This window comes from Dermacentor variabilis, unplaced genomic scaffold, assembly GCF_050947875.1.
Source record: "Dermacentor variabilis isolate Ectoservices unplaced genomic scaffold, ASM5094787v1 scaffold_18, whole genome shotgun sequence".
NCBI classification, from domain to species: Eukaryota; Metazoa; Arthropoda; class Arachnida; order Ixodida; family Ixodidae; genus Dermacentor; species Dermacentor variabilis.
In genome coordinates this window covers 7,760,820-7,773,556 of record NW_027460346.1, presented here as the reverse complement: position 1 = coordinate 7,773,556, position 12,737 = coordinate 7,760,820, and the positions used below count along the sequence as shown (strand labels likewise).

Sequence of the window (12,737 nt, the reverse complement as noted above, 5' to 3'; positions counted from 1 at the left end):
GCCTAGGATTTATCATTTTCTCAAAGAGCTTACATAGACAACTTGTGAGCGCTATGGGCCGGTAGCTTGCAACAGAGGACGGATCTTTACCTTGTTTCAAGACTGGGACGACAATCGACTCTTTCCATGCCAATGGAATGTCTCCTGTTTCCCAGATAGTGTTGAAAATAGACAATAGAGCCATCTGCGTGTCAGGGTGAAGATGTTTTATCACTATGTACATGACTCTGTCGGCTCCTGGTGCCGATTTCGTGCAGCCGTTCAAGGAAGCTCTGAACTCAGCAATGCTAAAAGGATGATTGTACGGTTCACTTCCGCTAGCTTTACGGTTCAGTGCCTTACTTACAGCTATCTGTTTATGTTGCTGGAATGATTGCGAGTAGTTCGCAGAGCTAGAAACTCGCTCGAAGTGTTCTCCCAGAGTGTTCGCCTGGTCTTGAAGGCTGTGGCCTTCATCATCAACCAAAGGCATGTTGTAGGCTTGCCGAGTAATTATTTTTCTTAGCCTGTTCCACACTTTTGCTTCTTGTGTATAGGAATTCATGCTTGTGACGTATTTTTCCCAGCTTTCTCTTTTAGCGATACGACGCGTTCGTCTGCCTTTGGATTTCACGTGCTTAAAGTTGATGAGGTTTTCTGCCGTTGGAGATTGACCTAGTAAACGCCAGACTTTGTTTTGCTCCTTACGCGCATTCTTGCATCGCTCATTACACCATGGCACGCGCCTCTTTTTTGTAGTCCCCTTCGTTTGTGGAATGCACCTGTTGCAGCGTCAATTATAAAAGCGGTAAAATGAGCAATAGCATCGTTCACACTAAAATCTTTAAAAGTGTTTCGCTGCATCTGGGTGATTTCCTCAAATTTTTTCCTATCTGCGGATGCAACTTTCCATTGAGGGGGGTGTGGTAGGAATTCATTTTGTTCTAAAGCTTTGAGGCAGATGGGAAAATGATCACTCCCATATGGGTTTTCGACTACCTCCCATTCTAGGCATGGTAAAAGTGTAGCCGAGCAGATAGCTAAATCTATCGAAGAGAACGTGCCATGTGCTATGCTATAGAATGTCGGCTCCTTTTTATTTAATAAGCATGCGCCTGAAGAAACAAGAAAATTTTCTATTAGTCGGCTTTTTACATCGCAACGAGAGTCTTCCCAGAGAGAATGGTGCGCGTTGAAATCCCCAACGAGTACGTAGGGCTCAGGCAGCTCATCGATTAGGCTAAGAAATTCTGTTCTTTGGAGTCGATAGTGGGGTGGTATGTACACAGAGGAGATTGTAACGAGTTTCCGTAACAGTAAGGCTCGAACCGCAACTGCCTCAAGAGGCGTTCGGAGTTCCAAGGCCTGGCATGCGCTACACGCTTATCCACTATAATAGCGACACCACCGGACGAAGCGAGAGCATCGTCCCGGTTTTTGCGGAAAATGTTAAATTGTGGTAGGAAGCCTGTCTGTGTAGGTTTTAAATGGGTCTCTTGGACACACAGCACCTTTGGATTATATTTACGCAGGAGTACCTTGACATCATCGAGGCTATGTAGGAGTCCCCTGACGTTCCATTGTAATATTTGTGTATCCATATTTAACGTAAATTATTGCTGTGTGTACGGACCCGAAGTTATGCCTTAGATTATAGAGCTCTTTTGAGGCCCTGTAATCGGGGTTTTGCCCTTTCTGGAGCGTTCGAGGGTGCCTCGCCGCTCCTTAGGCGCTTGGTGCGCCTTGAGGATAGGTGTAGTGATGATAATGTGTGGCGTTTTATGGCGCAAGGGCCAGGTTTGGCCAAAGAGCGCCATGACAAGTGGTAGTGTTAAGGATGTATTATGGAAGATGTGACTTGGCTGTAAAGAGGCCTAAAAAAAATTACCGACGATTACGTTACTTCCTAATGCGAAATTTGAGCGCAGCAAATAAGCTGTTTCACCTTTTGGATAGATTGAGGCAAAGAAATCGAGCAACACATGTATGCGCTATCACATAATTTTTTTTTTATTTTTCACACGTATTCCTTTAACAAAGACTCCACTAACAGTTCTTGACATTCATGAAGGAAGCTTTGTGGTCGGAGAAATAGACTGATATATGTTCGACTTGGTACACCAATGCTTGATTCTCAAAGACGAGATCTATACAAGTGCCTCGCGAGGTTGTCACAGCCGTGGGGGAAGCAGAGGCTAAGCGCCGCCGCCGAGAAGACCCTGCCGTTCGCGCCGCCGAAGCGGAGGCTCATCGCCGCCGTCGAGAGCAACCAGCAGTAAGCGGAAGCGGAGGGGGGCGGCGTGTACACCCAGCGGCAAACGATGGGGGCAGAAGCGCGCGCAGCAAGCGGACAACACGATAAAGGGAGGAGGGCAGAGATAGCAGCGACTGACTGATGCCGCTGACGGCGATAGTGAGTCAACCCCAGCTATCCGCCACACAAGAACAGGGGTGGGGGGGACCCTTTCCTCCTCTTTCTGCATGGCGGCGACGGTGTTCTATGCAGTCACGTTATCTTGACTCTCTAGCGGCGTCAGCGGCATCCAGCGGTATCAGTCGGTCGCTGCTAGCGCTGGGGGGATGAAAGGGGGGCGGAGCTGGTTACGAGGCCGACGACGACGCCGACGACGACGACGACGCGAAACCCAGGAACGGACGCCAAAGAGCTGCGCTCTAAAATAGTGGCTGTAGAGTGCGTAAAATCTACGTGCTATAAAATTATGGCGATGACTAATGATGAATACTATGAACATTAAAATCCATCGTAGAAGAATGATGAATTATTTAAGATATGCGACAAGTTAAATTGCTTACAGCACTACTGCCTCGCCAGAGCCCTTGAACTACAAGGGCCTAGAGGCATGTGCTATTCAAAATAATTATCATAGCGGCATCCTCTGAAGAGTGGAGGCGCTACGAACATGTGGGGCTAATAACGTGCAACACAACATCTTTCAAAAAACCTAGGACTGCGTTGGTGTCAAAGAGTGGTTCTGGACCAAGTAACATAACAGGATGGAGGGGGATGTGCTGGCGGAATGCTAAGAGAAAATGTTTCTTTCTTTCAGCTTCGGCTTCCCGACACTCCAGTAGGACGTGGAGGACGGTCAGCCTCTCCCCGCATCTACCACAGGTTGGAGGCTCGTTTCCCGTGAGTAAAAAGTTATGTGTGCCAAGTGTGTGTCCTGTTCTTAGACGACAGAATAGGACATCTGTCCGGCGTGATTTTGTTACAGGAGGCCAGAAACCTAATTGTGGTTTTATTACATGCAGCTTATTATTTGTTTCCAGGTCCCACAAGTGTTGCCAGTAGTTTCGCCGTTTTCTTAAGAAAGGCTTCAGGTCTGTGACAGGGACCGAAGCAGTAGGACTAACTGCATGCAATGAAATGGATGTGGCCATCTGGTCAGCTAGTACGTTTCCCTCAATGCCCCTATGTCCAGGCACCCAGCATATAATCACATGTTGGCTAGATATATATGCTTTACACAGTACGGAGTACAGTTCATTAATTACCAGATTTTTGTGGCTACAGAAAGACATCAAGGCCTTCACAACACTAAGGGAGTCCGTATATATAACTGATTTCTGCAGTTTTGATTTATTTATATGTTTACGACCGACAGCAGTGCGTAAGCCTCAGCCGTAAAGATACTAGTTTCCGGATGCAGTACATCGGTTTCCGAGAAGGATGGACCGACGGCTGCATAGGACACCCCGTCGTGTGACTTCGATGTGTCAGTGTAGAACTACGTGCAGGAGTATTTGTGCTGGAGTTCCCGGAAATGCATTTGGATTTCAATCTCTGGAGCGTGTTTTGTAACTTCCATGAAGGATATATCGCATTGTATCAGCTGCCACACCCAAGGAGGCAGCAGCTTGGCTAGGTGCATTGGGCGAAGCTCGAGGATTCGGACACGCATTTCATCACTAAGCTCCCTCACACGCAGCGAGAAAGGCTGTCTTACGGAGGGACGATTATGAAAGAGTGTAGCATATGTCGTATCGTTAATGGTATTAAAACACGGATGTTGAGGATTAGAGTGGACTTTCAAAAAATATGTTTGGCTGATGTATGTTCTCTGCAGATGAAGTGACCACTCATTTGATTCTGCATATAAGCTTTCAATAGGACTTGTTCTGAAAGCTCCAGTGGCCAGTCGGATTCCTAGATGGTGGACCGGATCTAGCATCTTTAGCGCGCTCGGGGCTGCAGAATGATAGATCACGGCACCGTAGTCCAACCGTGATCGGATGAGGCTCTTGTAAAGATTCATTAAACATTTCCTGTCGCTGTTCCATGTTGTGTGGGATAACACTTTAAGTAAGTTCATTGTTTTTAGGCATTTGACCTTGCGGTACTTTATGTGTGGAATAAAGGTTAATTTCGAATCAAGTATGATGCCTAAGAACTTGTGTTCTTTGTTGCCAGGAATTCGCTGACCATACATTTCGATACTGGGTTCTGCAATGAGGCCTCTCTTTCTTGTGAAAAGCACACATGAACGTTTGTTGGGGTTAATTTTAAATCCGTTTTCTTCTGCCCATTTGGACACTTTGTTCAAGCCCTGTTGAACTTGCCTCTCACGTACTGTAAGGTTGCAGGATTTGAAGCCTATCTGTATGTCGTCTACGTAAACAGAATAAAAAATGGCTGGCGGTAATGAAGCACGAAGGGTGTTCATTTTCACGATGAAGAGCGTGCAGCTAAGTACACCTCCTTGAGGTACACCAGTTTCCTGTATTAAAGGTAGCGACAATACATTGCCGACTTTCACGCGGAATGTACGGTTGGACAAATAGCTTTCTATTAGGACGAGCATATTGCCACGGAGGCCGATTCCCGACAAGTCTCTCAAGATTCCATAGCGCCACGCAGTGTTGTACGCCTTCTCCATATCGAGGAATACCGATAGGAAATATTGTTTGTGTAGAAAGGCGTCGCGAATGTTTCCCTCAATGCGCACAAGGTGATCGGTTGTGGACCGCCCTTTTCTGAAGCCACACTGAAAGGGATCGAGGATATTGTTGAGTTCAAGGAAATGTACAAGTCTGCGGTTAACCATTTTTCAAAAAGCTTACAAAGACAATTTGTAAGAGCTATCGGACGGTAACTTGCCGACAAGGAAGGGTCTTTACCCTGCTTAAAAACAGGGACTTGAATCGCTTCTTTCCATATGGATGGGAGGTATCCCGTAGCTCAAATAGCGTTGAAAAGAGTGAGTAGTGTATGTTTGGTGTCAGTGTGTAAGTTTCTGGTCATTTCGTACATGACTCTATCAGGTCCCGGTGCAGAGCTTTTGCATGTGGTCAAGGAAGCTTTCAACTCAGCAATACTGAACGGCTGGTTATAAGGTTCATTCTGTCTGGATTTTCGTATTATTGGCTTACATTCTTCTATTTGCTTGTATTTCAAAAAGGATTGCGCATAATGGTTTGAACTCAACAAGCTCTCAAAGTGTGCTCCAAGTGAGTCTGCCTGATCTTTCAGAGTTTCACCTTGTGTGTTCACCAAAGGAAGTGAATATGTTTGTCGCCCTTTTATCCTGCTAACCCTGTTCCAGACTTTGGCCTCATCTGTATAGGAGTTGATACCAGATAAAAACTTCTGCCAACTCTCTCTTCTGGCCTGTCGGTGGGTTCGCCTGCCTTGGGATTTTACTTGTTTAAAATTGATAAGATTATCCGCAGTGGGGGAGGCGCGTAGCAACCCCCACGCTTTGTTTTGCTTCTTACGAGCGATCCTACAATCATCCTACATTGCATGCAAATCCATTTACTTCTGATATACATTTAGTTGCAGCATCTATTATGAAGGCTGTAAAATATTCCACAGCAGCATCAATTCCTAACGCGGACATGACATCCCATGATATACTAGTTAAGTTTCGGAATTTCTCCCAGTCTGCTGTCTCAATCTTCCACCTGGGAGCCTGTGGTGGATATTCGTCTTCTTTAAGTGTTCTTAATAGTATGGGGAAATGGTCGCTTCCGTAAGGATTGTTCGTAACTTCCCATTCGAGTTCAGGCACTATACACCCGCCGTGGTTGCTCAATGGCTATGGTGTTGGGCTGCTGAGCACGAGGTCGCGGGATCGAATCCCGGCCAAGGCGGCCGCATTTTGATGGGGGCGAAATGCGAAAACACCCGTGTGCTTAGATTCAGGTGCACGTTAAAGAACCCCAGGTGGTCAAAATTTTCGGAGTCCTCCACTACGGCGTGCCTCATAATCAGAAAGTGGTTTTGGCACGTAAAACCACAAATATTATTATCAGGCAGTATGGACGGGGAAACTATGCTCAGATCAATTGAAGAAAAGGTATTGTTTGCAAGACAGTAATATGTGGGTTTCTTCTTATTCAGAAGGCACGCACCAGAAGAAAAAAGGAACTGTTCAACAAGACGACCTCGCGCATCTATACGAGAGTCGCCCCAGAGGGAGCTGTGCGCATTGAAATCGCCAAGAACAACATAAGGTTCTGCCAATTGATCTATAACGGATTGGAATTCATGTTTCGTTAATTTGTAGTGTGGGGGTACGTAAAAGGAGCAAATGGTGACGAGTTTATTTAGAAGAACAGCTCGAACCACCACTGCTTCAAGGGGCCTTTGTAGCTGTAAACGCTGACAGGAGATAATTTTATGAATTAAAATGGCAACACCACCTGATGATACGACAGCATCATCGCGATCTTTGCGGAACTTGACATACGGTCGGAGAAAGTTTGTGTGTTGTGGTTTTAAGTGTGTTTCCTGTAGACATAGCACTTTTAGATTGTGTTTTTGGATAAGCTCTTGTACGTCATCAAGGTTCCTAAGAAGACCTCTGACATTCCATTGAATTATTTGTGTAGCCATATTGGAAGTAATTAAGTGCTGTGTGTATGGAAAGGGAGGTGATGCCTTAGGTTACAGAGCTCTTTCGAGGCCCTGTAACAGGGGTTCTGCCCTTTCTGGAGTGTTCGAGGGAGCCTCGACGCTCCTTAGGCGTTTGGTGCGCCTTAAGGACAGGTGTAGGGTCTGTTGCCTCTTGTTAGGCGCCGGACACGTGCTCTTGCGAGCGAGAAGTTAAAAGGGAGAGTCCTGCCATGGAGGGCAAGATCCCTGCGCCCACCAGCCTGGAGGTCGATGGGGCACCCTGCGGGATTTGGCTGCGCCGGCTGTTGCCAGCGCTGCAAGGGCCCGGGGAGGTTGGGGCAGCCTCGGCTGCGCCCACCTTCGGGGTCGATGGTCCCCCTTGCTGTGTTGACGGAGCAGCGCTAGCTGCAACCGCCGCAGGGGCAGATGGCGTAACTGCCGACTCACTGCCTGTGGGTCGGACAGCCGCCGGAGGCCGTTGTGACGCTGCCCCCTTACGCGCCACATCGGCAAAGCTGCTCTTAGACAGGTATGACACTCGCCTACGTGCTTCTTTGAAAGATATGTTTTCTTTGACTTTGAGTGTCACAATCTCTTTTTCTCTTTTCCAGGACGGGCAGGCGCGCGAGTATGCGGCATGCTCGCCATCACAGTTGACACAATGTGGAGTGTTTTGGCACGTTTCGGAGGAATGTTCGTTGTCAATGCACTTGGCACAAGTCAGCCGGCCTCGACAGTTCTGTGAACTGTGGCCGAAGCGTTGGCACTTAAAACATCTGAGAGGATTGGGAACGTATGGCCGAACACGAAGTTTGATATAACCAGCCTCGATGGACTCGGGAAGGACACTTGAGCCGAAAGTGAGTATCAGGTGTTTCGTCTTGATCTCTTCTCCATCTCTCCTCATCTTAATTCGTTTAACATTGATAACATTCTGGTCACTGAAGCCCTTCAAGAGTTCAGCCTCAGTGAGCTCCATTAAGTCATCGTCAGAGACAACACCACGGGTGGTGTTCATCGTGCGGTGCGGGGTTATAATTATTTGGGTTTCCCCAAATGACACTAGTGTTGACAATTTTTCATATTGTTTTTGATCACGGAGCTCTAAGAGGAGATCACTGCTTGACATCCTCGACGCCTTATATCCAGGACCAAAGGCTTCAGTCAGCGACTTCGAAACAAGTAAGGGTGAGATAGTTCTTACTGGTTTATCTGGTTTTGCAGAGTGGATGACATGGAAACGCGGGAAGGATTCTTTTTGGTGGACAAAAAATTGGAAGACTTCATCGGTGCGCCCTCTTTTCTGAGGGCGATCAGGTAGTGGAGGGACAGAAGTAGCCATCAGTGGACGTGTAGTTTTAGGCAGCAACGCCAGCCACCCACCATGGAGTCCAACAAGGGGACGCTGCAGGGCCTGAAAACCAGGGCCTGCAAACGCCAGCTGTACGTTGCCACTATAACCTAATATGACATAACCCAGGTTGGCTACTCACACAAGGTTAACCCTGGCCGCCAAGAAGAAGGAAGTAAATAGAAGAGAGAAGGAGACAGGAAAAGGTGACTGCCGATTTCCTCCAGGTGGGTCAGTCTGGAGGTGCCATTTATGTGAAGCCGAGGCCGAAGAGGTGTGTTGCCTCCGCCGGGGGGCCTTAAAGGTCCGAGCACCCAGCATCGGCTCAAACCCCAGAATCCCCTTTTCCCCAGACACGGCTAAGCCGCGCACGGTTACACGCGGGAGGGTCCAACCCTCGTGTGCTCTGGTACGCGGTGTCGCAACACACCAAACGCCTGCTTGCGCAGACGCCCCTGCGGGGTAGGTGTAGTGTCCATTGCCTCTAGTGAGGCGCCGGACACGTGCTCTTGCGAGCGAGAAGTTACCAGCGAGGGTCCCGCCTTGGTGGGCAAGACTCCTGCATCCACCAGCCCGGAGGTCGTTGGGGCCCCCTGGGGGATTTGGCTGCGCCGGCTGTTGCCAGCACTGGAAGGGGCCGGGGAGGTTGGGGCAGCCTCGGCTGCGCCCACCTTCGGGGTCTGTGGCCCCGTCTGCTGGGTTGACGGAGCAGCGCTAGCTGCAACCGCCGCGGAGCGGATGGCGTAACTGCCGACTCGCTGGTTGTGGGGCAGACAGCCGCCGGTGGCCGTTGTGTCGCTGCCCCCTGACGCGTCACATCGGCAAAACTTTTCTTGGGCAGGTATGAAGCCCGCCTGCGTGCCTCCTTGAATGAGATATTCTCTTTTACTTTGATCGTTACGATTTCTTTTTCTTTCTTCCAGGATGGACACGACCGCGAGTACGCGGCGTGCTCCCCATCACAGTTTACACAGTGTACAGAATTCTCACAAGCTTCAGAGGTGTGTTCATGCGCGCTGCATTTCGCACAAGTTTGGCAGCCTCGGCAGCTCTGCGAACTGTGGCCAAAACGCTGGCACTTGAAACATCGGAGGGGATTTGGCACGTACGGCCTAACACGGAGCTTGATGTACCCGGCCTCGATTGACTCGGACAGGACACTCGAACCGAAAGTGATTATCAAGTGTTTGGTTTGGATTTTTTTTTCCATGTCTCATCTTAATTCTTTTGACATTTATGACATTCTGTTCACTGAAGCCCTCCAAGAGCTTAGCCTCAGTGAGCTCCAGCAAATCATCGTCCGAGACAACGCCGCGGGAGGTATTCATCGTGCGGTGTGGGGTTACTACTACTTGGGTCTCCCCAAATGATACTAGTTTAGGCAGTTTCTCAAATTGCTTCTGATCGCGGAGCTCCAAGAAGAGGTCACCGCTAGCCATCCTCGACGCCTTATATCCTGGACCAAAAACTTCGGTGAGAGTCCTCTATACAAGGAACGGTGAGATTGTTCGCACTTGTTTAGCTGGTTTTTCACATGAAAACGAGGAAAATCGTGGACTTGGCGTCCGAAAAACGGAAAGACCTCTTCGGTGCGCCCTTGTTTCTGAGGGCGATCAGGGAGCTTAGGAAAAGCGTTTTCCATAGGCGCAGTTGGGTTTTCAGCCGCAATGCCGACCACCCATCATGGAGCCCAACAGGGGGACGTGACAGAAGTTCCTGCTAGAGAAACCCTGTCAACGCCAGCCGTACATCGCTGCTATAACCAAATACAGCATAACCAAGGCTGGCTAGGCACACAAGGTTAACCCTTGCCGCCGGGAAACTAGGAAGTGAGGAGAAGTGATGAGAAGACAGGCAAGATGAAAAAGGCGAGAAAGAAAGACGAAGAGTGGAGAAGAGGACAGGAAGAGGCAACTACCGATTTCCCCCGGGTGGGTCAGTCCGGGGGTGCCGTCTACGTGAAGCCGAGGCCAAAGAGATGTGTTGCCTCCGTCCAGGGGCCTAAAAGGTCCGGACACTCAGCATCGGCTCAATCCCCAGGATCCCCTTTTCCTCGGACATGGCTAAGCCGCGCACGGCTACAGGCGGGAGGGTCCAACCCTCGTGTGCTCGGGTACGTGGTCTCGCAACACACCAAACGCTGCTGACGGAAAACGACGCGAAATTGAATCCGATGTCCTAAGAGGATTGTAACAGTCATGAAGGCTAAATTTAGAGAAAATTATAGTGGGGACGTTGGGGTCAATGTGCATGCGGAGTTGGATCTATGTGGATGAATAACAGCGTTTGTTAAAAAATCCTTGAGCAAGTACTCGAACGGGTTATACGGCCGTGATCACTCTGTTTACCAGTATCCTATGAGAATTGCACGTGACGCCGAGTTCCTATTCGGTGTAAACAGGGGCCTGGTGTTTGGCTCGGTGTTGTGACAAACCTTAAAGTGCCTGTACACTATTAATCATAATCATTGCACGTATTTGCAGCACACTCGCTTTCCGCCTATTTTCAGGCGACCCGCCGTGGTTGCTCAGTGGCTATGGTGTTTGGCTGCTGAGCACGAGGTCGTGGGATCGAATCCCGGCCACGGCGGCCGCATTTCGATGGGGGCGAAGTGCGAAAACATCCGTGTACTTAGATTTAGGTGCACGTTAAAGAACCCCAGGTGGTCGAAATTTCCGGAGTCCCCCACTACGGCGTGCCTCATGATCAGAAAGTGGTTTTGGCACGTAAAACCCCATTATTCAATTCATTTTCAGGCATTCCACGATGCAGGCAATATGTTTCCTCAATGAACTCGAGAAACTATACTACAAATGAGGGGAAATATGTTTTTTGGGGCATGAATGAGCACAGCAAGCAAGATACAGTACGGTTTGGTTGGCGGAGCCTGTACTGAACTCTGCTGTTCGCCACCGAGAACGGCATGGTGAATGTCGGGTCGTGGACACGGCACTCTGCGTGTATCGTGCCGTTGGATGACAGCGACAAGAATGTCATCGCTGCAGAGTGTAGCTTTTTCTGGAAAGTTGTAAAATCGGCGAATTCCCCGTGATTGTGCCGTTACAATAATTCGTGACGCATTGCCACGCAAGCCATGCTCACTTGGCTATTGTGCCGGCGGGCATACTCCAGCATCGAAGGGGACACGTCAGCGCCCACGATCCTCGTAGCTGGGCGGTTCAGCGGCAGGAGGGCGCGGCAGGTGAAGCCGCCCGTGCCGCATCCCACGTCCAAGTGCTGGTGGTGCACCTGTGCTTCAGTGAGGAACTCGGTCCGGTCCAGTGCCGACTGGTCCAGCTGCCACAGGTAGGTCTCGTGACGGGCGTAGCCCACCGGGTCCATGAGCTCCCTGCAATGGTCCGACTTGACTTCATGCCCTTCATCGATGACGCCCCGGGGCATAGCCGCGGTGGTGTACAGGGCTTCCATTTTACGAATGGTGGGGTCTCCGATCAAAGGTGGACCAGCAATTGCGCTTGCAGCTAGGCACGTGTCTACACGCACATCTGCATGTCCCGGAAGAACAGGGCTCTTTATACGCTCTCTGGCCTCGCTCATGGCAGCTGTGACTGGCACGAGATCACTTGATCCTCTTGACATGTGCTAGGATAGCGACCCCACGCTCCGTGCGTTTTGATTGCAAATGACTGCAGCTAAGCTTTCGAATGTCTGTGGATTTCTTTTCTGTGGAACCAGAAAATAAATAAGAGACTCTCTGTTTTTCTGTTTTGTTGTCATTTTTATATCAGGTGAATGGAACGCTGAAGAGCAGCAATCTGTCTGACAGCAACTGTGAGTCATTTGTGTGTGTGTGTGTGTGTGTGTGTGTGTGTGTGTGTGTGTGTGTGTGTGTGTGTGTGTGTGCGTGCCACAAGCGAAATAAGGAAAACATAATTTCCTAACGTGACATGTATACATATACGGTACAGTCGCTGCAGTCCCATATGTCAAATTTCCTAATCGGCCCTCGTTCGAAACGGCCAATTGGCCTTAACTTTCTTTCTTCTTTTTTTGCGATAAGGCATTAACTTTTCGTTTAACTTACATGGATGACGTGCAGGTGCACTCGAAAATAAGCAATCACTATATTTTCCGGCTTTGAGCATGAGCATAGCCCCACGACGTGTCCTCCTAAGCCAGTTCTTTACTTTGCGCAAAATTTCTATTTTCTCTCTCCCTTCCCTTTATTTTGTTGATATGTCTCTGCATGTGAATGAACTACACCTTTTTCCATCTATTTCGGTGTCAAGGACCCCTAACTCCCAGCGAGAACCACAGCCTAATTCCTATCTACGAGGGCGAATCAGAAAGTGTTTACACCTATTTTTTATTAGCCAAAATAAGGTGCGTACAGGTAATTACAAATATACGCACTATTCTAGGTACCTTACGCTATTTTTCCACATAGCCCCCACACTGGTTCAGACCATTTGTCCCATCGCAGCACTAAATTTGAGATGCCCCTGTGGTAAAATTCGTACACATGCGGCCTCCCCGAACTCTCATTGTCATGCAAAGTCTTCACGGCCCTTTTCGAACTCACAACAC

General features: G+C 49.0%; 1 protein-coding gene across 1 annotated transcript in view; it reads right to left on the bottom strand.

Moving 5' to 3' along the window:
• Positions 1-11,704, bottom strand: part of LOC142568391 (uncharacterized) — a 92,319-nt gene extending 80,615 nt beyond the window's left edge. The window contains exon 1 of the mRNA XM_075678388.1: positions 11,292-11,704. Coding sequence (XP_075534503.1) covers positions 11,292-11,618 — 327 coding nt within the window. The 5' untranslated portion in view covers positions 11,619-11,704. The remainder of the gene's footprint in view (positions 1-11,291) is intronic.
• Between the last annotated feature and the right edge of the window lie 1,033 nt (positions 11,705-12,737).